The sequence below is a fragment of the Falco rusticolus genome, chromosome 7 (assembly GCF_015220075.1).
Source record: "Falco rusticolus isolate bFalRus1 chromosome 7, bFalRus1.pri, whole genome shotgun sequence".
Lineage (NCBI taxonomy): Eukaryota > Metazoa > Chordata > Aves > Falconiformes > Falconidae > Falco > Falco rusticolus.
In genome coordinates, this window is record NC_051193.1 from 720,630 (window position 1) to 744,037 (window position 23,408).

Consider the following 23,408-nt stretch of genomic DNA (forward strand, 5'->3'; position numbering starts at 1 on the left):
GACCTGAGGAAGACAATGAAAAAGCTGGAAGGACCATGAATTGATTGAAGTACAATTATTTCCACAAGCTCTCCCACCAAAAGAGTTTAAGTTGTAAAAAGACAGACCTTTCACCTGTTATAGCTACTACATTAAGGATGGGTCTCCAGGCTCATTGAGATTGCCCAAGCCATCAAGTTTCATGATAATATAGCCTAACTGCAATACACAAATTGTTCCTGCACTGAGTTAAAGCACCACAGACTCACAAAATTGTTCAGAAGTGATTTACCTCAGAGCAGTGACAAGACCACGTGAGATCAAGGGTCTTTGCTCCATTGGTCACCTACCCAGAAGCCAGGCTGATTGAAGGCAAGACACTGGTCCTGCAAAGTCTCATCTTTTTCACTCAAAAGCATGGTAAACTGCTTCAACAGCCTGCTTTGGGATAAACCATCTGCCCAGTACAGGGGGCAGTCAGCTGCATTATATTCAGATGCTCAGCCTGACAGCCACCAGGCAGGAATTTCTGCAGAAGTCTGCCACAACCTAGGCCAGGGTCCAAGCACCGAAGCACCTCCCCATTTGCATATCACAGCTGTCCTAGGATTCACAACCTTGCTGACAGTGCCAGCTTCTTCATGGAGAAAATGCTCATTAGCAATACATTAAGTAGAAGCAGCTCATGCACTTTTCTGATCCAGAGACAGAAGAAAGCTTGCAGGACTGCTGCATTCAGGCCCTCATTACCTGCTGAGAGGTCCTAACTGATGCTAACAAAACAAGGCTGGGACTCCAAGTAGACTAGTAACTCCAAACTGCTGATGCACTGGCACATGCTGACTCATTCACATATTTATGTCTGATAACTGCTGGCCTGGCCAGGGTAGCTCAGGTTGTACACTATCAGTCTCTTGTATAGCCCAGAGGCACCTTCTGAAAGATCACACGTTGCCATTAGCCTAAATGGTGAGGGCACCCAAGGCAGCCACTTCCTAGCCCTGGCTCAGCATTGCTTAGCATCCTTTGGGAAGCAAGCAAGCCTCTTCCTCATGCCATCACAAGCATCTGTACCATTGCACAAGAGATCTAATACAAGCCTCGTGTCAGGTTAACTAAAGCTGAGCAGGGTCCCCATGCTGTACAAGTGGCTATGCAAGCAGCCAGCACTCACATGTGAGGCTGGCCTCAACTTCTACATCAGGAAGAAGAGCAGCTGCTTAGGATATCCCAAAAAACACAAACTTTGGTTGCCCTGCAGCAGAAATAATGTTTGCCTCCCTTTTTTACATGCAAGTCCCATTGTACTTGTCCTTCAAGAGGTCTTCCATAGAAGTTACTCAATGACAGCCTGAAACACAAACTCTGTTTAACAACACTTAAGGGAAATTCACCTAGTTTCCAATCAAGTCACCACTTCTCAGTAGTTCCACACCCAGCAAGACCCTCTGCTCCAAATGTTCATTAGAAACATCACAGTAACTGACAGACCAAGCAGAGATTTACATGCAGCAGGTCAGTAAGCAGGTTCTTTTCATTGCCAGGTGAATACCACAGTCCCTCAAAGAAGAGCTTTAGAAATCTGGAAGACAGTACTGCAAATTAAAATTGATGTGCCAGCTCTAAACCCAGAACTAACCCACATCTTCCCAGGATGAATCTGCTCTAGTGGACAGGGATGGCTCCTTTATCAATAATGTTAACTTCAGCAAGTAAGCTGAAACTTAATTAGGGAACACACTCATTTCAAATCATACACAGAACATGAAGGGCTATAGCTAAGATTTCAACAAGGCAGCCAGAAAAAAACCTTTTTCATGAGCTCAATGTAAGGAGATAAAGGAAAATACTTAGGTTTACTCCTCCCTTATGCTTCCAGTGCATCAAGATCAGATACAATACTGACTACTACCGTGCCAAGGGACAAAAAAAGTCTGAACAGCTCAGTACAACAGCAAATCTCTAAAAATGCACCACTAACCACGCCACTGACCTGAATTAGTTAATATTCACTATGCAACTGCTCAGGAGTAGCCAGCATATCCTCCAATACCGTTTTACTACGCACATTTCAAGCGATGCTACAGCTATAGATCCATACCTCGAAGCAAACGATTCACTTCCTCTGGCAATTCTGCAATGCCAGCACAGGATCACGTGGCCAGATCAGCCCCTCGTCCACAGTGCTAAACCCTTCAAATACCCGGGAGATTAAGCTGCACTGTAAGTCATCTAGTAGCAGTCATTTTGCTAGTCCAGAACAAAGTTGCACAGTATAAGCATCAAACAGCCCCACAGGATGCCCAGACATCCATTTGATTAAAACTCAAGATTAACCACTAGCAGAAGACAACCCTGTTTCCAAGGGACTGCAGAGAAAGCTTCACCTACAGCAGGCTGCAAGGTCACCATCTGGTGAGGTTTTTCCCTTCCCACTTTGTTTTGGGACAAGTCCAGAGGGTCATTTTCCAATAATGGCCAAAGTGTTTATTGACCCTATAATTCAGAGGCTGGAGGAGCAACAGCAATTCAAGTGTCCAAATCCTTGGCACAAATACCACTGCATAGGAGTACACTGGCAAGAGGAACATCAGGCAGGTATATTTACTGGCAGATATTGCCTACTGTAAAGGGACAAAAGCATGTCCTTCACTGGCATAAAAATAAGACTGGACCCAACACTCTTTACTTTGGCACAGAGCCTTCTGTTTTGAGGCACATCAAGTGCAAGACAGCAGACTATGCCCACTCCCCTCAGCCTGTGGGAAGCAAGAACTTGCAGCACTGATTTCATAATACCAAGCTTGCTTTGCAAGAAAGTCTTCACCTACATGTACTGCTTTGCTGTGCTCTGACATACACAATTAACTGACCTGTAGCAAACACAGTTATTCAAAATTCTTTTACATTTTCAACACACGCAGCAAGTCAGACATACTAACCATCAACAGATTGATCCTGCATCCAGCAGAGGCAGGCTAGAGGAGCCTGCTGGAACTATCTACACCAGAAGCTGGCAGGTCAGGCAGCAAGAGCTCACATCTTGCCCACACAGCGACCCACAGCATCACAAGGAGCTTAAGCAAGCCTTCCCCAGAACCTCCACACTGCCAGGGAATATCTGGATTATCCATTTCAGGCACAGAAACAAAGCCTCCAGTACCAGAAGAACACAAACCCTGACTCCAAGCACCTCTACGATCACACGCACACTACCACACCACTGAGGACTATACCACCACATGTTCGTCAGGTCCCACCAAGCAACTCCTGCCTTCCATCAGCCCCAGACCCGCAAAAGCTCACCTTTAACCCAGCCAAACATGTTACCTGGCAGGACATCACGTTTGCTCTTTGTGACAGGCGTGGTACAGACTCCACTGAAATCCAAAGAGTTGTCCAACATTGCATTTATTCGGCGGAATATATCTGCATTGCTGCAAGTGGAAAGTGCAGGGGCATCCAGGCTATCCCTGCAGTCTTTTACACTCCTCCCAGTATCTTCTTTCTGGTAAAAAAGAAGTATTCATGTTAAACAGACTAGTACTCACCACTCTGCTTTCAACACATTGTTGAAAGTCTGGATTGCCTCCAATACTCAGATTAGCTTTAGCTCCAGGTCTTAGCAACACTCAAGTACAATTCTTGGCATTAAAGAAACAGTTAAGCAAACGGGTCAGCAATTTGTCAGCACAGCACATCAGACCAGAACTGCCCCAGTCACAAACAGGTACTGGTGCACCACAGCTAGTATGAACCTTAGACTAATAGCCACATCACCCAATCTAGTTTGGTTGCCAGCACAAGCTCCCCTACTGCTTTTCTCCACATCACAACACTGAAGTAGATATCTGATTAACAGAGGCATGCACCTTCCCCCCAGAATCAGCCTCCTGACACTGAGGAACAAGGAGGATGCTCATGGTCAAGGCAGCCACCACAAGAAACTCCTGTGCACAACAGCAGAGAGCAAGGCTCACTTTACCACCTATGTTTGGGAGCTCTGAACATCATCTTGGAATGGCTCAAGTCAGCAGCCACACAATTGCTTCAGAAAACAGGCTTGCAGAAAAAGCATGGCTTCCCAGCTAATCAAACATAGCCCTGCATCCTGAGGTGTCCCTTGGAAAGGCAGAGAAGCAAATCCCAATCTTCCCTTTAGGTAGCAGTTCCTAACCACAAAGGCAGGTTACTCCAAGCCCTCTGCTTTAGTACAACCCTCCACAAGCACTGATCTACTAGAGTCAAGGTTTTGAGACCACCCTAAATAACCAGAGCTTCTGTAAAGCTTCCTCTGTATGAAACAAATCAAACCCCTCCTGCTTCCTGGTGCTGGTCCAGAGAACCAGCAAAACAGTTGCTTCCCCCAACCCTGCTTGCAAGCCACTTTCACATCCAGGCTTGTTTCAACACAGCTGCACAACATTCAAGCCTCTGCCAATCTAGAAGCTGCTCAACTTAATCTCTAACCAGCATTTTTGGACCAAAGGCAGGTCTTCTTGCCATCCAAAAGCCACTGCAGCAGAACTCTGCTCCTGAACATGCTGAACAAATGGTATCACTATCAATTAAGACCCACATTAAAGAGAAGAGCAGGAAGGCACAAGCTTGCCAGTCTTGGCCTCCAGAGCAGAACCCTCACCATTAAACAAATAGAGTTAGAGACAAATTCAAAGAACTGAATAGCAACAAGGTTGGCACACAAGCCCCTGCTACTCCAAGACACACAGAAGTCTACAGCTCTAAATTGAGCCCTTTGTACTTGTCATGCAGGCATTTAATACATCTACCTTTTGGATGCAATCCTGCAAGAGTTTTGGGCCTGACCTCTCCCATGTTTCTCCTAACGCTTCACCCACTAGCAAGCCTGAAGCACCAAACTGGTTATACTTTCAAATCATCCCTTACTGATCTTTCCCATATGAAAGATGTGGCAGAAGGCAGGTCTAAACTGAATTTCACATGGACATGGGGACTTTAGCTCAGCAAGTATAGGACTTGCATTTCCCCCCCACTAACCCTGTCGTGTTGAGCAGTTTTATTGCCATAACATCTGATCCAACAGTTTTCTCCACAAAGAGCTTCCCCCCCACCATGTCGCTAAAAAAAAAAAATAATCCACTGTCCTGGAAGCAGCAGGAGAAAGCTACTGAACTGTCAACTCACACAATGCCTTCAGGCAGAACCTGAACAATTGATTCAGGATTTCAGCCCGTTTAAGGCTATTAACATCTATTGAAAGGCTCAGCTGACCCACAGATAAGGTCCTGGGACAAACCAGGAGCATTTACAAGCCAAGTGTAAAAACAGGTAGGGCTGAAAACAAGCTTCAGGCAAGAGGAAACAGGCAGTGAAAGCTTTAAGTCATCTTTATAAAAAGCAGCTGAGGAGTACAGAAGCTCAATTTAAGAAAATATTGCCGGTCATCTTTAATAAGTGCCATATCAGGCTGCTTTGGCACAAGTGTGAAACTCCATATTCTACTCCCGTTACTGCTAAAGAACCACTTACAGCAGGAGGAGGCAAAGCTTTTCCCTAGAAGTTTGTGCTAGCAAGACAAAAATAAACGCAAGCAGCAAACCAAATGCCTGACCCGTTCCTGTTCATTTAGCATTTGATGCTTCCCACAACTGGCAGCACCAGTTCTGCTACAAACAAGAATAGAAAACAGTAAGAGTACAGCGACAAAGCATTTTCACAAAAATGTCTTCTGTTTACAGAGCATTTAACCTTAAGACTGTTAAGGATAGCCCAAAAATACTGCAAGCATCCTGGACACAGGAGCTGGCATCCAATCCCTTTCAGGGAGTGGGTCATATCTCTGTACCTTCCCTGGTAAAGCTCGCCCTCCTCCCTGGACCCCTAAGAAAGATATTCCTTTGAGAAGAGCTCTGCAGGTCTTCAAAGCATGCAGGGCCCAAACGATTCAGCAGCCTGGACAGTCCAGTGGAAAGTCCGCAAATGTGTAGCTGAGAATACGCCCATATCCTTTAGTCTCAACAGAGTTTATACCAAAGCAAAGGGAAATGTCACACCTGAAGCTGCATTCTCCACAACCAGCTCCACTCTTGCATCCCCAAGCCAAGACAAGCAAAGGAGCACTCTTGAGCCCAGCTAGGATTAGCTTTCGATTCTCCATCTTGAAGGATTTTGCAATAGTTAAACACACACTGCCTTTGCAGGCTTCTCTAGAAGTCCTCCACACAGCAGCAACTATAGCTACAGCCCATGCTCAGAGCTGGTGATCCCCTCTGCTTCCACTGAGGCACCAGTCCAGGAGAAACTGGTGGGTCCTTCTCCTTCCACAGTCCCCAGCAATGACCTAGCACATTGTGTGAAACACTGGGGTGTAACCAGGGACCCAACAACAGCCATTCTCCATCAGTCTTGCCTGCTACAGCACACAATCCCAACCCAGAGGAGAGGACACCATTTTATCAGTGCAGCCACTGGATAAACAAATCTATACAGAAGTGTGATCCAGCAGAAAGGTCAGTTAAAGTCATCAGGAGTCAAACACTGCTTCCTGATGCCTGGTAAGACACCCAGTGTCCGTTTAAGAGCTAAGTCTCTAGGGATGTTCCTAGATCAGAAACAAATGAGGAAGGCAATTCAGTTCCCTGCAGTAGGCACACAGAGCAAACAATTTAGCAGCTTCAGGTTAAATCATTGTGGTACATGTGAAGAGACCCAAAAAGCATTGCACGCAGACACAGCAAGGTGAATCTCAGACAGGAATACAGTCTATCTTACCCTGGCTCAGCCAAACTCTTAGCCAAGATCCCATGTCCAAGCATGAGGATGCATTCCCAGGACACTCCCTCAAGGAGGGCACTGTGAGGCTCCAGGCACCTCCAGCACTCAAAACAAAAGACACTGGGAGTGCCACGCTTGACTTGAAATAAAAGGAGCTTCCACTCCCCCAGAGTAACAGAAAGACAAGCAATGAACCTTACCACCATGGTAGATAGCTCTTGTGTACTGTCTCTGCATTGAGAAGCCTGCAGCCAATGCACAGTGACTGGTCAGGTCTCTGGAGTTCCCATGCCATCAGCCCTAAGCAAACCCCACAGCTGCAGCCTGCTGTTTACCTGCAGGAGCTCCCACTCCAGAGACACAAACACAGCCTGCAGCAGCTCAGTCAGTGGAACGACATACACTAGTGCAGCAGCAAACACCACCAAAAGATGTCCAGGGTAAGGGGAAATAAAGGCACCTCTCCACAGCCCTGAGGCAGACACACCTGTAGCAAACCTACAGATAATGAAATCCCAGGGCTAGGCAGAACCCCCAGCATCACAACAGCACTGTCACAGGATTAGGATATCCTAATCCTTAGGGAAGTCATTAAACAGCTCAGCCATCAGTATGGAAGAGATGTGCATTAGCTCCTGGGGAAACTCTGGAGGGGATGAGGCTCGTCTACCTCAGATAAAATTCAACCCTTGCTTTTTAAGTCTTTTGTAGAAATCCCACTGGGGCAGCACCACACCGACGTCCAAAGGGGTTCTCAGCACTGTAGCTACAGCCAAGAGGGCCTTGAATCCTGAGACAAAATTCAAAGTTTAAGGTGCTGTTAAAATGGTGTCAGTGTCAACATAATCAAACCAAGATGGTTCTATACTCTGATGAAAGGTAGCTCTAAAAGCCCTTTTTTTATAGGTATGTTTTGCTTCCCAAGCTGAAGTCAGCTACAGCAATATGAAGGGCAGTATTACTTTAACTGTTCCTACCAAGCAACAGCACTAACAAAGCAACAAGCTTGCACGCCCCAGCCACCACAAACAGGGTTAGGCTAGGCTGTATCAGCTTTCTCACCATCAGCAAGGCCAAGCTTACCCAGCTCTCCCACAGTTTACTGCGTGGATGGGGTCTTGAACACACCTGTCTGGAATCAAGACTGGAAGGGATTTTAATGGTATTATCTTACAAGGGAAGCACTGCCTTCAGAGCACCACCAATTTTGCCGAGCTGCCTGTTTTTAATTAAGTTTCCCTGTCAATGCACCTACTTTTTGCCATTTGGGGGGAACAAAACATTTTTAAGCTATCACTCAAGCAGCTTTGGAAACAAGCAGTATCACAGCTACCTACTTCAGCACATTACCAACACAGAATAAGGTTTTAGTTGGTTTAGAGAAACTATTCCTGTTAAGATAAACTACAGCAAAGCAAAGGGATCCCGATCAGCAAACACAGCTCCCACCCTTTGCACAGCTCTAGCTAGAGCCCCTTACCAACGCTCCAGCTGCCGGCACACGCAGTTAAGACTACCACAAAAGCAGCCACAACGACCGTTAATTGGTTTTAGCTGGAGGCTAAAAAAAAAAAAAAAGAAAAAAGAACTTGGTTTTAAGAGTCTTCTCTTGTCTTTGCCCATACAGCACACTTAGGGACCAAGTCTCTTGGGTCACCAAGAAAAGCCAGCCTTACAACATGGAGCTTGCAGTCGGCTGGTTTAGGACTAAAAAAAGCAGCTCCATTCACTTTGTATGCCAAAGAGACAGTTTAGAAACACTCAGAACTACCACTTGCAAGACCACAAGCTCCCACTTAAGCAAAAACATGCCCCACTATCACAAAGCAGATCTCAGCACCTTCAGCTCAGCTTCACCCCCCCGATAACCTGGGACGCGGGCAAACACAGGCACCACTTTGGGCTGCAACCACTGGGCTTCCTCCAGTACCGGCTCCAGCGCTGGAGACCGCACGAGCCAGGTGATGAGCTCCCCCAGGCGAAACTCGCTTAGAGACCCTCGCCCCCTCGGGGCCTCACTCAGCAGCGGAGCCCGGCCTCGGGGCCGAGGGGGGGGGGTAAGGGGGCGAGCGGAGGCTGAGCCGCCCCCGGCCGGGCTCCACCGCTCCGTTAAGGGAAGGAGGATCCCGCGAGAAGGCGCCATCCCCGCTGGACGGCCGGGCACGGCGGAAGGGCGGGAAATCACCTCAGCACCGCTCCCCCTCCCCCGACCGCTGCCAACGTGTGAAACCACGTGACAGGGCGGCCTCAAAGGGGCCGCGCGCGCCGCCTCTCCCCTCCCCTCCCTCCGCCTTCGGCTCCGTGAGGCGCCGGGCCGGCCGGCACGTGTCCCGCCTGCTGCCCCCTCACCGGCGGGAAGGCCATGGGCGGCGCTGCGGGCAGGCGGGTCCCGGAGCGGAGGGAAGCGACAGCAGCGGGTGGCCCTGCCTGCCCCGCCGGCTTTTCTGGGCCGCCGCCCCGCCGGGGTGTGAGGGGGGCAGCTGAGGGGAGGGGCCGCGGCGCATGCGCACGGCGCCCGCCCGCCGCGTGGCACACCCCCGCATTACTCCTCCCCTATCCCGGCATGCCCCGCGCGGGGCGGGGGCCGCGCGCTGCTTCCCGCGCAGGGGCGGTGCTCGGTCTCTCCTGACGACGCCCGGCGGCGGGCGGACGCCCCCCCGGGCCGCTTCAGCGCGGGCATTGATCCACACACAGGCTTGGCGCCGCCCGCCCCCCCCGTGAGGGGAATGGGACCCCCCCCAGGGGCAATGGGGTGGTGGCAGCGTGGCCGGCTCCCAGCTTCAGCCTCAACTGGGAGCAAGGCAGCGGTCAGCGCTGTGGCTCCAGCCCCAGTGCTTGTGGCAGTGGACTTTTCCCAGGGGGAACAAACGCTTGACACCCAGCGGGTGGTTGTGGTGATGCTGCTTTGGAGAGTGTTTCCTCACCCATCGAAAAATCAAAGGAGGTTTTATCCCTGGAAAAAGCAGCCCCTCACCCTTTTTGCAGCAGCAGAAGGGGTTGGAGTCACGGCAATTTGGGGTTCAGACCTTCCTACATGTCCCTTGCTCATCCTCTTCCTCCAGTGCCAGGTGTGCCTCCCCACTGTGCTGCAGTTTTGGAACAGAAGAGCTGGGTCTCTGGCTTTCTTAAATTCCACCCAACCCGTGCTGGGAGGAGAGATCTTGATTAAGAGTCAAATTTCCTTCCCCCTCACCCCTCCACCCCTGGAGATGAAAAGCTTCCCAGAGCTGTCCCCAGATATCCCTCCAGTGACACTGCAGAATAGACTCAGCCCTGACTTAGCAGGTATTTCTGTGGTCAAAGCACGAAGCACGAGCAATACTGCTTTGAATAAATAGCTGGAAACTTCCCAGGACTCCTCAGATCTGCCCTTCACCGAGACCCAGGGGGGATTCCTTCAAAAGCTGCCATCCACAGGGAACTCACATGTTCCCAGGTGCCTAAGGGGTGGCTGGTCCCCTGGTGTCCCCTGCCGCTGCCCCAGCAAGGCTGGCAGAGCTTGGCATGGGGGCAGGTTGGGGCTGATGCAGCCACTGTGCACACAGAGCAGAGGGGGAGGGAATGGAGCAGGTTCGAGAAGAGCTTTATTGGGAGATCCTGGCCATAATAAATAGGGGTTACACTGGGAAACGGTGACGAGGGGCAGGGGGCTAGATGCACGCTGTGCTCCCATGGGGGCTGGAGCTGCTGCTGCCCCTCTGAGCAGGACATCATCCTGCATCCCATCCGCCCCATCCTGCTCCTTCCTCCCAGTGGCAAAGCTGGCCTGGGGGTTGCTGCCTGCCACCCCTCTGGGGACTGGGGCAGGGAATAACCCAGCAGAAATCGGTGCAGGGAGTGTTTTGGGGAGCAGTGTGGGGCAGAAGGGTGAGAGAGGGCAGGGCCATGGGTATAGCAGGGTCCGGCTGTCATTGCGCCAGGGCCTGGATGATGTCCTTCACCAGCATGGTGCCGATAACCATCTTCTCACTGTTGACAGTCAGCTGGGCTGCGGCACCCTCCCGTTGCTCCAGGGTGATGAGCACCAGGCTCCCACTTGTCACTGTCTTCGCCGCGAACCTGCCCACCAGTGAACACAGGGCTTCAGGGTGAGCTGTCACCCTGTCCCCCTCCTGTCCCTGGGGATCCTCTGGTGGGGACTGGGGAGGCATCTGCCACCCAGGGCCACTGTCACGTGCGGGTTCATGCAGGCTCCTTGTCCTAAAGGAAGCCCTGAGTGTTCCCATTGTGATTTGGGTGGGACCAGAGAGGTGACAGCACCTTCCTGGTCCTGGTGTGGGGGTCCAGCTACCTGTACTCGTTGTCGGCACCGCAGGGCACACGGCCCACGTTGGCAGCCGAGGTCACTTGCTGGACGATGGCGTGGTCACTCTGGCATTTCTCGGGCAGCGTCAGCTTCTCTGTGATCTCGCTCATGCCTGTCAGCTTCCCTGAAGCAGGCAGCAGAGGACCTGCTCATCTCCGGCCAGGCACCCAGTGGCCGTGTCTCTGCTGGGCCCTGTTTTGCTGTCCCCAAACCAAGCCCCTCCAGCCCCCAGTTCCCTGTGTCTGGGTCCCTTGACATCCTGAACTGGCGGTCCTGCTTGCTTCTCTCCAGCTCAGCAGAGACTGATTTGAGAAAATCCTTTTTCCACAACCCTTGCTGGCCTTGTCGCTGCGTCCCTGCCCCATGGCAACAACCACATCCCTGGGGATGGACTCCGGTCACTGGCAGCGATGGGGCTGGGTGCTTCAGGGCACAGAGCACCCACTGCACAGTGCAGATGCCCATCCGTAGAGCCAGGGTGGGGATGCTGCTGCTCCAGGAGCACAGGGATGCAGGGCAAGGGTGTCCTCATCACTCACCAGACATGGTGCTGGGAGCGCCAGGGGTGGCATGAACCCTCCACGCTGTGCAGGGAGCTGGTGGGGCCACCCTGGCACCAGGGTGGCCACCCCAACCAGCAGGCTGCAGGGCGCAGGAGGGGGGTGAAGGGAGCAGAGCTAGTCTAGGGGCCTGCCAAGTGGCCACTTACCCTCACCCAGCCGTGTGAGGTGGTCTAGGGCCACGGCGAGGGCGGCAGAGGGGACAAAATGGGGCGTGAGTGTCGGCACTGGGGTCATGGGTACCCGTGCGCTGCCATGTCCCTGTTCCTGTCCCTGTCCCCGACTCACCCTGCTCCTTCTTGAACTCATTCTCGCTCATGAAGACCGGGGCCATGAGCTCCCCAACAGGCGGCTGGATGGAGACGTAGAAGTGGCGCGTGTGGGTGCTGGGGAGACAGGTGGGTGAGGGGGGCATGTGCTCAAAATGCCCCTCCACCGTGTCCCACTTCCCGTTCCTGCTCTGAGCAAGGTGTGGCTGGAGGGAAACTGAGGTGCAAGAGGTCTTGGGAATAGGGGGAACCCATCAGGCTGGACCTGGGGCGGCTTGTCCTTGTCCCCTGCCAGGAGCCCAGTGCCTTTCCTGCTGTCCCCAAATAACCAGCATCCATCCCAGTGTCCCCCCTCCCCTGGAAGGACCCTGGTACCTGTCCTGCTGTCCCCCATCCCCTGGAGGGACTCTGCCCCACCGTCCCCTGGGGCACCCCATGCCCTCTCCTGCCATCTTTTGTCCCCTGGAAGGATGTTGGTACTTGTCTGGCTGTCCCCAATGACCTGGAGCACCCCATACACTGTCCTTTGTCCCCTGTCCTCTGGGCTACCCCATGCCCTGTCCAGCTGTCACCTGTCCCCTGCTGCTCCATGTCCCTCTGAGGGATGCTGGTGTCTATCCCACTTTCCCCACCCCTGGATCACCCATACCCCACCCCCTGGGACACCTGTCCTGTCCTGCCCGGCACTGGGCACTCACCACAGCTGGAAGTTGGCCGCCTGGGTGGAGTCGCAGAAGTCGATGCCCATCACCACACTGGCCGTGTCCCCAGGCGCCAGGTGCTCTGAAACCACAGGGCTGCCACTGCATCCCATGTCCCCTCCACCAGCCAACCCCTGTCCCCATCCCCCCTGCAGCATCACAGCTGTGCCGTGCCGTGCCATACCGATCTCGGGGAACTCTTGGATTCGCATGCCAGAGAGTGGCTTGGGCTCGCTGACCCGCAGGTTCTTCACCTCGGCATCAGTGTTGTTGGAGATCTGGATCTGGACGGCCACCATGTGGGGGTCCCCTGGGAAGGGGCGGCGGCTGAAGCAGTACTCAACCGAGAGCCCCTCACCCGCCATGCGGTGCAGCAGCTCGTAGGTCCTCACTGCGCCGAACGCCGGGCTTAGCAGCTGCAAGGGACCAAGGGACTGCTGTGGGCTGCCAACACACTACCCTGTGCGGCCCCAGCGGGTGGCAGGTGTCCCGGGACCCCCCCTGGGAAGGGCATGGGGGACACTTACAGTGGGTGCCAGGGAGGTGTCAGTGAGCGTGAGGCCCTCCAGGTCAGTCACCAGGCTGGTGGAGACGACGCTGCTGGAGGGGATGGGCTGGGGAGGAGCGGGGGTGACTGTGGGGTGGGGAGGGGTAGGGGGAGGAAAGGGTTAACAGAGCTCTGATGAGCCTCCCATGGGGACAACCTCAGTGGCATAGCCCATGGGACAGCCACATGGAGACAGCCCATGTGGCACAGCCCCATGGGGACAATCCCACAGGCACAGTCCCAAGAGGGACAGCCCTGCTGGCACAGCCACCTGTCCCCACAGCCATCCTCCGGGGACAAGGACCACTCACCCCACTGGTCCCTGTCCCAACTCCGCAGCTCTCAAAGGACCTGCGGGGCCCTGACCCCACCAGGGCAGGTGCCTGTGCCTCAGTTTCCCCAGCACCACCATGACAGCCGTCCCTCCTACCCTGGGCAGCCACTCACAGTCATCCAGGTCGAGCAGGGAGATCTCCTTGGGGCCAGCCCTGTTGCTGGGGGGCTGCAAGGGGGCAGAGAGATCAGGGGGATGTGAATGGGGGGGTCTGGGTGTACCCGTGTTGGTCCCAGCACGACCTGGCCCTCACCGCCTTCCTCCGCTTGGCCTCTGCTTCAGAACCAGAGTCGGAGCCAGAGGAACTGCTCTCGGAGGCACTGGCCTCCTCTGACGAGGTCTCAGCACGGCCCTTCCTCCCCTGTGGTGGCTTCTTCTTGGCCTTCTTTGCCCCCTTCTCCTCTTCCTCCTCTTCCTCACTGGGGCTGTGGGGAGAGCCTGGCTCAGGGGGTCTGGGGTGGGGGTTTGGCCAGGGGCACCCTGCCTTCCCAGGGGGTACCTGCCCACGCTCCCCGGGGCTGCCTTCTGGGAGCTTTCCTTCTCCTTCCTCTTTGGCCTCTTCTCTTCCTCCTCCTTGTCCTCTGATTGCTCCCCACTGCCTTCCTCCTCCTCTTCCTCCTCCTCCTCACTGCCGGAGCTGGAGTTGCTGGAGCTGCTGCTGCTGCTGCTCTCCTCGCTGACGGACTCAGGCTCTGCAGGGGGCATGGTTCAGCCCTGCTGCTGCTTTCCCCCACAGCTCCCTGCTGTGTCCCACTACATCCCACTGCATGCCCACACCTGCTGCTGCATCCCCACTGCATCCTCCCACTGCATCACTGCATCCTCCTGCTACATCCTCACATCCTCTTACAGCTTCCCGCTGCATCCCAGCACCTTCTGCTGCCTCCCACTGCATCCTGCTGCATCCCCACCTCCTCCCACTGCATCCCACCATGTCCTTGCATCCCAGTGGGGATGCTCCCCTGCATCTTTCCGCTTCATCCCACTGCATCCCTGCATCCCCACATCCCCCTGCCACATCCCCACCATGATGGGATGTCCCTACTGCAGTGTCCCCTGCCCGAAGCCCCACCATTGTGGCACCTGCCTGGTGCCCCACTGTGGTGGCTGCTGCCTTATGCCCCACCATGTTGTCCCTCAACTGATGCCTCATTATGGTGGCTCCTGCCCCATGCCCCACTGTGGTGGCACCTGCCCAATGTCCCTGCCACAGTGACCCCTGCCCAATGCCCCACCACAGTGGCACCTGCCCCATGCCCTGCTGTGCCACCGGGTCCTCACCACTGTCTGCCGACTCCGTGGGCCCTGACTCGCCCTCTGAGTCAGAGTAGAAAGGTTTTTCCACCTTCTCCTTCCTTTTCTCCCGGCTGGTGCACTTGGTCCACTCAGGAACCTGCCGACACAGGGCTGATGGAGTGGGGCCATTGCTCATGGGTGGGGGGCCCAAACAGCAGCCCTTGTCCCCTCCTGTCCCCAAGAAGATGTGTGGGCACCAGAGAGGGGACATGGGGCAGCTGAGCAGCATCTGGGCACCTTCTGACGCTCTCCTAAGACCTTGAGATAATGACCCCCCCTTGGCCACCCCATGCCCCCCAGCACCCTGGGGTGCTCCACGCACCTCCACATTCCTCACAGAGGGGTCAGGGGCCTCATCTGGCCAGTCAGGCAGTTCCTGGTAGCCCACAGCCTTAGCGTTGAGCAGGTGGGACAGGGAGCCCAGCTGGAAATGGTCCCGATCTATAGCGGGGTAAGAGGTGGCAGCAGCTCATGGACAGCCATGCAGCACCATGGTGACAGCTGGCCCTGTGTCCCCATGCCCTGTGACCAGGAGTGGGTACCTTTGAAGGAGGACTCCAAGATGGGAGCAGGTTTTTGGGCCAGGAAGAGCTTCTTGGCATATTTGTTGAGGGCCCCGCTCTTCTCGGTGGGCACAATGAGCTGGCGGATGAAGCGAGCCCGGTCACGGATGTCATAATTCTGGTCATACTTGGCCAAATTGAGGACGTACTGGGTCAGCAGCTTGCTCTGTGCCAGAGAACATGCTCAGCGCCAGCCTCTCCCTCCCTGGTAGGGAAACTGAAGCTTGCTGTTGGGTGATGTCCCAGGTACCTGCTTGGAGTTGGTCAGGTAGAGCTTAGCTGCCAAGTTGATGACCTGCAACTTGACGATGTCCTCCTCATTGGTGAAGGACTTGGCCATCTTGCGCAGCACATCGGGCGCGATCTTGGGCACGTGCTCGCAGTACTCACCGATGAGCCACAAGATGCTGGCCCGCGCCATCGGCACCTGCAAAACGTCCCCAGGCATATGGCAATGCTGCCACTCCCCTGGTCCTGTGGGCCACACAGCACCCTGACCCACCTGGATGTTGTCGGTGAGCTTGGCCATGTGCTTGATGATCTCACTGTGCTGGGCTGGCTGCATCTGCAGCAGCTTTTTGATGACCACCACAGATTCAGCCACCACCAGCTCTGCAGGCAGAGGCCTGGCCTCAGTGGGGTCCTTCCCTGAGAGTGATGGAGCCCCTGATTCACTCCCACTGCATGTACTCACCGTCCCGGTTGGAGAGGAGCTGGACCAGTCCGTTGAGGCAGGTGTCCCGTACCTTCCCAATGTTGGTGGCACAGCGCCCGATGGCTTGGATGGTTGCTGCCACGAAGTCCTTGTCCATGCTGCGGATGTAGGTCTGTGCGGGCATGGCAGGGGGACACATGACATGTCATCCACATGCCAGTGCTGGGCATTCCCCCATGTGGTGGTCACACATTGGGACTCTTTGGAGCCACCCATGGGATTGGGTGGGCCTCAGCCCACTCCTCCAGGTGGGACTCTCCTCTGTCCCCTCCATGGTGGTGTTTTGGCACTCAGAGCCATGCTAGGGTGGCACCCTGGTGGCCTCAGTATGGCCATGCCATACCTGGAACTCCCGCAGGATGGTGGAGATGTTGGTCTCATTGGCCAGGTTGGTGAGGACCTCCAGCTGCAGGAAAGAGCAAGAGATGGGCAACATGAGGGCATGGTGCCAGGGCACCAGGTCCTTGCTGTTCTCCTGTTGCGAACAGGGCACAGAGGACAGCTGCCCCACAGGGCAGGGGTACATGAAGACTCAAAGCCACCAGTGATGGGTTCTGCCAGGTTTTTCCACCTCACCTTGAGGATCTTGATCTGCGTGGGGTCTGTGGAGCGAATGTAGAAGCTCTTCAGGTAGGGTTCAAACATCCCCTGCATGCAGAGCCAGCAGTATTAGTGCTGTCCCTGTCCCCCACTCTTTGAGGCCACCTGCAGGCAACTGGCCCTGGTGATCCTGCTGGCTACCCCTCATTCTGCTCCAGAGTCAACAGGGATAAGTCCTCCCACACCAAGTCTGAGACTCACCCGCCGTTTGATAGACATGGTGGCCACGTTCTGTAGCACAACATACTGCACCTCGCTGTGGGAACAAAGAGGGAACCACCATCAGTGGGGCAGGGCCAGACCCACCCAGCAAGTTCCTGTGAACATGGGGCAGGACCCACCACCAGGCCGGTGCCACCATGATGCTGCCACTCCATGTCTGGACTGGGCCGGGCCAAAAAGCCAGGGTTTTTTGGCAGTTTGCCCCAACCTGACATCCTTGTGGGGATCGGCTTTTTGGGGATCTCTCCCAGGGTCTTGGGGCTCCCCCTGGGCCCCACCAACCAGGGTGGCGGGGTAGGGGATGACCACCACCCAGGTGCCACAGACCTGTGACTTCGCAGGAGCCGCACCAGCGCCTTGGCGATGACACCAACCTCTGCTTTGGGTGCCAGGTGGAAGTAGAGCTGTGCCACAGCCATCACCACCTGTGGGGACACACCTGAGTGTCTTCTGGTAGGCACAGGATACCCCAAGGGATGGCTGTGTCCCCCAGAGTCCCACTCAGCAGCACCTGGAGGAAGCCTGACCCTGAGGATGCCCATCCTTGGGTGTCTCTCAAGCACCCTGATGGCTTCTTGGCTGATGGGGACATCATGAGCCCAGGCTGATGGACACCACCGGTGGCCTCAGGGGATGGACAGGGCTGGAGTGGGGGACTCACCGCAGCATTGCGGCTCTGCAGCAGGGGCTTGGTGTTGCGCAGGAGCAGGCGGTGGTCAGGGTCCATGACGTAGGGCTTGCGCTTGGCCATTGAGGCCGCCTCTGCCTTAGCGTCCTTGGCATCCTCCTCCTCAGAGCCATAGAAAGCCTTCTCGGTGCTCTCCTCCAGCAAAGACTCCTGCTGGTAGGTGAGATGCCTTGCACCCCCTCAACAGCACCCCCCTTTACCCCCACCTCCCTGAGGGCTCCCGGGGCACCCTGAGGCTCCAGGGGCTCTCTGAGGCTCCCACACTCACGTTCTGGTTGGGGCTGAGGAACTGGGTGCGCGCATAGCGGGTCAGCATGTTGATGATGACCACCTGCCCCCACTCCTCCACATCGATAAGCAGGTTGCAGAGCTTGCGGTAGTTCTTGTGGATGAGGTCAATGCGCTCTGGGCAGACCTCCTCAAATGCCATCACCACGCTGCCGGCCACCAGCTGGGGAGGGAAAGCCCAGAGCGCTTTTTTTTGTTGGGGATGGTGGCATCTCTGTGAGGATGATGGCTCAGTAGGGGTGGCTGCATCCCTGCAGGGATGCTCAGTCAGTGGGCACAGTGGCATCCACACAAGGAAGCTGGTTTGTCAGGGGTGGCTGTATCTCTATGAGGATGCCAGCTGGGTGGGGAGAGTGGCATCCCTGTGAGGATGCTGGTTTGGTGGGGATGGTGGTTTCCTCATGGGGATGCCGGCTCAGTGGAGATGTTGGGATTCCCCATGAGATGTTGGCCCCTTGGGGACAGCAGCACCCCACAAGGACAACTCTGCAGGGATGGCTGCATTCCTGTGAGAATGCCAATTTGGTGGAAATGTTTGCATCCCTGTGAAGACGCTGGATCAGTGGGGATGGTGGCATCCTCAAGAAGATGCTGGCTTGGTGTGGACAGTGACATCCCCACAAAGATGTTGGCTCTGGGGATGGCTGCATCGTGGCGTGGATGTTGGATCAGTGGAGATGATGGCATCTCTGTGAGGATGCCAGCCCTGCAGGGATGGCTGCATTGCCATGAGGATGCCATATCAGTGGGGACAGTAGCATCCCCATGAGGATCCTGGCTTGGTGGGGACAGCAGCATCACTGCAAGGATGCCCGCTCTGCATGGATGGCTGCACAAGGACACCAATTTGGTGGGGACATCTGCATCCCCATGAGGACAGGACCCCCAGATTTAGGGCAGGGGAGACGGAGTACCCTACTCACTGTGGTCTTGTCCGCTAGCAGCTTCTCAATCACTTCAATGAGCTGGTCCTTCTGGTCTGAGTCAAGGCTGCAAGGGAAGAGCAGAGCACGTGTGGTTGGACCAAACTCCCCTCCATCCCTGCCTGTCTCTGACTGCACCAAGCAGCTGAGACCCCAGCACTGCACCTTTACTGGTACCCCCAGAATTTAGCAGCTGAGCCCCCCCATTACCTGTACAGCTTGGGGATAGCATGGGCAGCTGTCTTGCGCACATATGGGGACATGTCTGAGGCAGCCTCCTTGATGGCCAGCATCATGATGGGCACGATGATGGGCACACGGATGCTGGAGAGGACCCGCAGGGCACTGGCACGGATCAGCTGGTTGGGGTCCTGGCAGAGACATGCAGGGCGCTGCAGCACAGCTGTGGGGGACCCAATGCCCCTCCCCAGACACATCCCCAGGGTCCCCAAACCAGCCCACCTTGAGTCCTCGCTGGAAGGTGGAGATGGAGAGCAGGGCCAGATCCTGCTGCTCCTCTGCATAGCGCACCAGGTAGACATACACCAGCTTCTTTACCTGTGGGGTGAAGATGGTGGGGTAACCTCAGAGGCCTCCAAAACCCAGCCCATCCCTAAAACCCTCCTGCAAGGGAGGTGCCACACCCTGGGGACACCCATGGATGCCACCAGGGCCACCCAAGACCTTCCTCACCTCAATGTTCTTGCAGGCAACATTTTTCACCACGGCTGGGAAGAGGTCAGAGGCGTTTTTACCCCGTGCAATCATCTGGGGAGTAAAGGAGCAGCATGACACCAGGCAGCTGGCACAGCACAGCACAGTGTAACATGGCACGGCTCAGCACGGCATGGCTTGGCACCGGCAGTGGTCCCCACCGGTGGCAGCAACACCCACCGCCACGATCCTCTTCATGGCCTCCAGCTTGAGCGAATCCTTGTTGCTATCAAGCATCTCCTTGAGGTCATCATGCCTGTACCGCACCAGGGAAAAAATTCCCATTTTCCAATTTTAGCTGTTTGTAACCATTTTTAGTCTTTTTTTTTTCTCCCAGCCTGGCTACCAGGCTGGCAACATGACCCTTTGCCATGCAATATTTATGGGGACAGGAACTGGGTTACAGCCAGGTGAAAGACGAGTCGGAGGGACCGGCGCAGTGCTGGCACCCAGCTCTGTCCCCATCCTGGGTGCAGGGATGAGGACCCTGTCCCAGCCTGGCTGTGTTGTCACCCTAGGATGTCCCCAGATTCCTTTCTAGGGAGCAGGCACTCATCACTGTCTCCATCCCAGCCACCAGCCCAGCTTGTCTGGGTGTCCCTTGTCCCCTCATGGGGACTGGCGTGAATGTGCCAGTGCGCCCTGATGCAGAGCCCTTCCCTGGTCCCCTCCCTGGGCTAGGAAAATGCCACCAGCCTTTTACAAGACTGGTTGTCACCACTGTCCACTTTTCTAACGGACATCTGTTCCCACCAAACCAGGGGGACCTGCAAGGCTGCGTCCACCCCCAGCAGCTGGGGGTGGCATCCATGGGGCAATGCTCGTCCAGAGCCACCATCACTGGGGGGTCCCGAGGGAAGTCCTTGGGGAATTCTTACCGCGATGGTGGCCTGGTGCCAGTGGCCACTGTGGGCTCGGGGCCGGCAAGTGGCCGCAGCTCGTCAGCTCGCAGAGCGCTGTAGCAGGTGGGTTGTCCAGCCTCGGTGGCCAGCACCGGGCTCATCACCTCCTCAGCCGTGTCACCACCCACTGGTGGTTTTGGCTGCCCGGCTGTCCCCGCCGGTAGCTGCCGCAGCAGCTTCTGCACTGGAGGCAGGGACAGCATGGCTTCGGCCGAGTGTGGTGGCCCTGAGGACAGTGGCAGGGCTGTGGCCCCGCTCCTCCTCCAGCCGCTGCTGGCTGAAACCTGATGCTAGGGTTGGGTTGCAGCCTCGATTGCAACACCCTTCCCGGTGGACAAGGCCACACCCCAGGTGACCCCCATCCTGCAGGTGGGACTTAGGGACATTGCAGGGAGCTCCTTCCCCGGGTGCTTTGAGTGGCTCAGTCCTGGCCAGGGACCCCCCATCATGATGGGACACCCACCTAGGTGGTGGGGTGGCACTTCGGGGCCATTTCTCTTGCTCCATGTACCGTGCACAGCTCATAGGGACAGTGACAGATCTGGTGTGGCTGCAAGGGGATGGGCTCTGGCAAAGGGCAGCATGCAGTTGATGGGGATAGTGCCAGGGTGTCAGGGATGGGGGGGACACTGCCAGACTGGGGGACACTGCCAGCAGGTCATGAATCAGGGGACACTGCCAGAGGGGCAGGGATGCCGGGATACTGCCAGACTGGGGGACACTGAGGGCAGGTCAGGGCTGGAGGGACACTGCCAGACTGGTGGACACTGCCAGTGGGGGTTAGGGTCAGGGGACGCTGTCAGATGTAGGGACAGGGGAACACTGCCAGGCTGGGGGACACTGCCAGCGGGTCATGTATGGGGGACACCGCTGGACTTGGGGACACTGCCGGTGGGCAGGGCTGGGGTGTATGTCACTGCCAGTCTGGGGATCACGATCAGGCGGTAATGGATGGCGGGACACTGCCAGCAGGTCAGGGTGGGGGACACATCAAGAATGGGGGACACTGCCAAGGCTGGGGGGACAAAGGGACCCCCATATTCCTGCAGCTCTGCAGAGATCCCCCCCACCTTCCTCTGCATCCCTGTCTCCCCCCCTGCCCCAGCAGCCTGCCCCACACAGGGGTGACATTTTTCAGCCCTCCCCCCCCTCCCCCTCAAACTGGGCACCTGGTGGCAGGTGCCATCACCCGGGGACCCCGCGAGAGCCGTGGGAGTCAGCAGAGCCCCGGGTAGGTTCGATGTGCTCAGGGCACCCCCAGCCCAGGGGTGGGGGTTCCCGTTCATCACCCGCCCCACGCCCCCCCCCCACCCCCCCCCCACCCCCATCTCTGGCACCCTGCAGGTCTCCCCCCAAACCTTCCCTGGCCTTTGCAACCTGCAGCGGCGGCGGCGTGCCTGCATCCCCTCATCCCCTGCCCCGTCCTCATCCCTGTCCCCCCCCCCGGTCGGGTACCACATCCCCGGCGGGGCCGGCGGCCGAGGCCCACGGTGGCGGCCACCCGGCCAGGCTCGGCCCTTGTCCCCCGGCCCCGCCGCCGTCCCCACCTCTTGTAGTCGGAGGAGAAGATGCCGCCGCTGGCGGGGTCGTGGCCGTACTCGGGCTCCCCCAGGCTGGAGGAGCCCCCCTTCTCCTCCCCGTAGGCCGGGCTGGCCGCCATGGCGCGGGATGCGCCGGGATGCGGCCGGCGGGATGCCGGGACTGATGTCAGCGTGATGTGGGGCCGGGAACCGCCCCGGCGGCCCCCCGCCCACCCGGCGCCCCCCCCCGCCCCCCGGCGGCCCCGCCCGCGCCCCCAGCGGGGGGCTTTGCGGCCTCGGAGGGGTCCCCGGCCCCGCGCAGCCTGGGGTGCCCGGCAGCGGGGCGGGGGGTGCGCAGCTCGGGACTGGGGCAGCGGCAGCGCTCGGGGCTGGCTGTGTGGTGTGTATCTCACAGGTATCATCAGACACTGTACAGCTGTACATAGTTACATTTTAATATATGCTATCTATATGCTATCGTATTCAAGCATATTATATCACAACATATGTCATGTTACATTACATTCTATTTTTCGTACAGAATACGTTAGGTAGTATACATTACATACTATATATTATATGCTACGTACTGTAGACTATGTTAGTATTACATTACATTATATTACAGATTATATTAATTCTATTATATATTCTATAGTCTATCATACTATATCATACTTAATCCATTCTACATTCTACAATCTACATTCTAGATGATACAATATGTGCCATATGTTATATATATGTTATACTACGCTATATTATGTTGGTTATATTAATCATACTCTATATTCTATATTCTATCATATTATATATTCTACATTTTACCCTATATGATATATATGACATATTACATACTGTATTAAATAATAGCAATTATTATTATAAATATTATTATAAGAGTAACATCAATAATTATTATTGTTATTACCTTTTTCACCATTAATTACTGATCCTGGTGGGCATTTCAGCTGTTCCTGTCCCCCACAGCTGCCCACCCCATGAGGCTGTCTGCCTGCCAGGCCGCTCGCTCAGCCTATCACACAGCGGTGAGGCAGCCACGGAAAATGGGCACATTTTGGATAGCAAAATTTGATAAAGCATCTAATTAATGCATGGCAATCAAGCTTCAGCAAGCAGAAAGGACCTGCCCCTCTTCCCCCAGAATGGTCCCCCCCCCCGCTGTCCTGCCTGCCTGGTGCAGATGGGCCCCCACCAGCACTGGCAGCTGGAGCCCAGCCTTACTGGGGACCTCACAACCCTCCTGAGGACCCCAGCCCTCTTTGGAGACCTCAGTCCTTTTTGGGGACCCCACAGGGCTCTCAGAGACCCCAGCCCCGTTTAGGGACTTCAGCCCAACTAGAGACCTGTTCCTGACTGCACAGCCATCCTGGGCATCCTGGCCCTGCTGGGGTCTCAGACCTCCTTGTGGCCCCCGTGCTGCCAGTGGAGGTCTCACCAAGCTCCTACTTACAAAGCTGCTCGATATCTGCAAGGAGAGAGAAACAGAAATGGGGCATCAGTG

The 23,408-nt window shown here is 55.7% G+C and overlaps 2 protein-coding genes across 8 annotated transcripts in view; both read right to left on the reverse strand.

The window, feature by feature from the left end:
- The window catches only part of CPEB1 (cytoplasmic polyadenylation element binding protein 1), a 42,380-nt gene extending 33,204 nt beyond the window's left edge, over positions 1 to 9,176 (reverse strand). For 2 of the 4 annotated variants that reach the window (XM_037395970.1, XM_037395969.1), the window contains exons 1-2: positions 9,085 to 9,176; positions 3,310 to 3,487 (exon numbers count right to left, since the gene is read on the reverse strand). In XM_037395970.1, coding sequence (XP_037251867.1) covers positions 3,310 to 3,487; positions 9,085 to 9,099 — 193 coding nt within the window. In that variant the 5' untranslated portion in view covers positions 9,100 to 9,176. The other 2 variants (XM_037395972.1, XM_037395973.1) reach the window with 2 other exon arrangements.
- A 1,125-nt stretch (positions 9,177 to 10,301) lies between these two features.
- AP3B2 (adaptor related protein complex 3 subunit beta 2) lies at positions 10,302 to 22,080 on the reverse strand. Of its 4 annotated transcripts, none has more exons than XM_037396015.1 (28): positions 21,911 to 22,080; positions 19,642 to 19,717; positions 19,441 to 19,515; positions 19,210 to 19,305; positions 18,958 to 19,118; positions 18,748 to 18,814; positions 17,805 to 17,987; positions 17,510 to 17,686; positions 17,176 to 17,273; positions 16,828 to 16,882; positions 16,603 to 16,674; positions 16,370 to 16,432; positions 16,006 to 16,138; positions 15,814 to 15,923; positions 15,562 to 15,738; positions 15,291 to 15,477; positions 15,071 to 15,189; positions 14,734 to 14,845; positions 13,952 to 14,144; positions 13,706 to 13,877; positions 13,566 to 13,620; positions 13,099 to 13,205; positions 12,756 to 12,987; positions 12,569 to 12,653; positions 11,890 to 11,987; positions 11,751 to 11,774; positions 11,027 to 11,165; positions 10,302 to 10,794 (listed from the first exon to the last, which is right to left on the reverse strand). In XM_037396015.1, exons 1-28 carry the CDS (start codon positions 22,021 to 22,023, stop codon positions 10,644 to 10,646), a joined length of 3,330 nt encoding a protein of 1,109 aa, XP_037251912.1. In that variant the 5' UTR covers positions 22,024 to 22,080; the 3' UTR covers positions 10,302 to 10,643. The 4 variants fall into 4 exon arrangements, with proteins under 4 accessions (XP_037251912.1, XP_037251911.1, XP_037251914.1 ...); XM_037396014.1 differs by having other exon boundaries at positions 17,510 to 17,689; XM_037396017.1 differs by lacking the exon at positions 11,751 to 11,774.
- Between the last annotated feature and the right edge of the window lie 1,328 nt (positions 22,081 to 23,408).

Bases quoted from the DNA above. Each gene is read 5' to 3' on its own strand.
- AP3B2 (XM_037396014.1), bottom strand. From the start codon at position 22,023: ATGGCGGCCAGCCCGGCCTACGGGGAGGAGAAGGGGGGCTCCTCCAGC. The intron at 17,274-17,509 runs GTGAGTCCCCCA...GTGTCCCCACAG, and splicing joins TGCAGAGCCGCAATGCTGCG to GTGGTGATGGCTGTGGCACA. The intron at 16,883-17,175 runs GTCTGTGGCACC...TTGTTCCCACAG, and splicing joins CGGCTCCTGCGAAGTCACAG to CGAGGTGCAGTATGTTGTGC.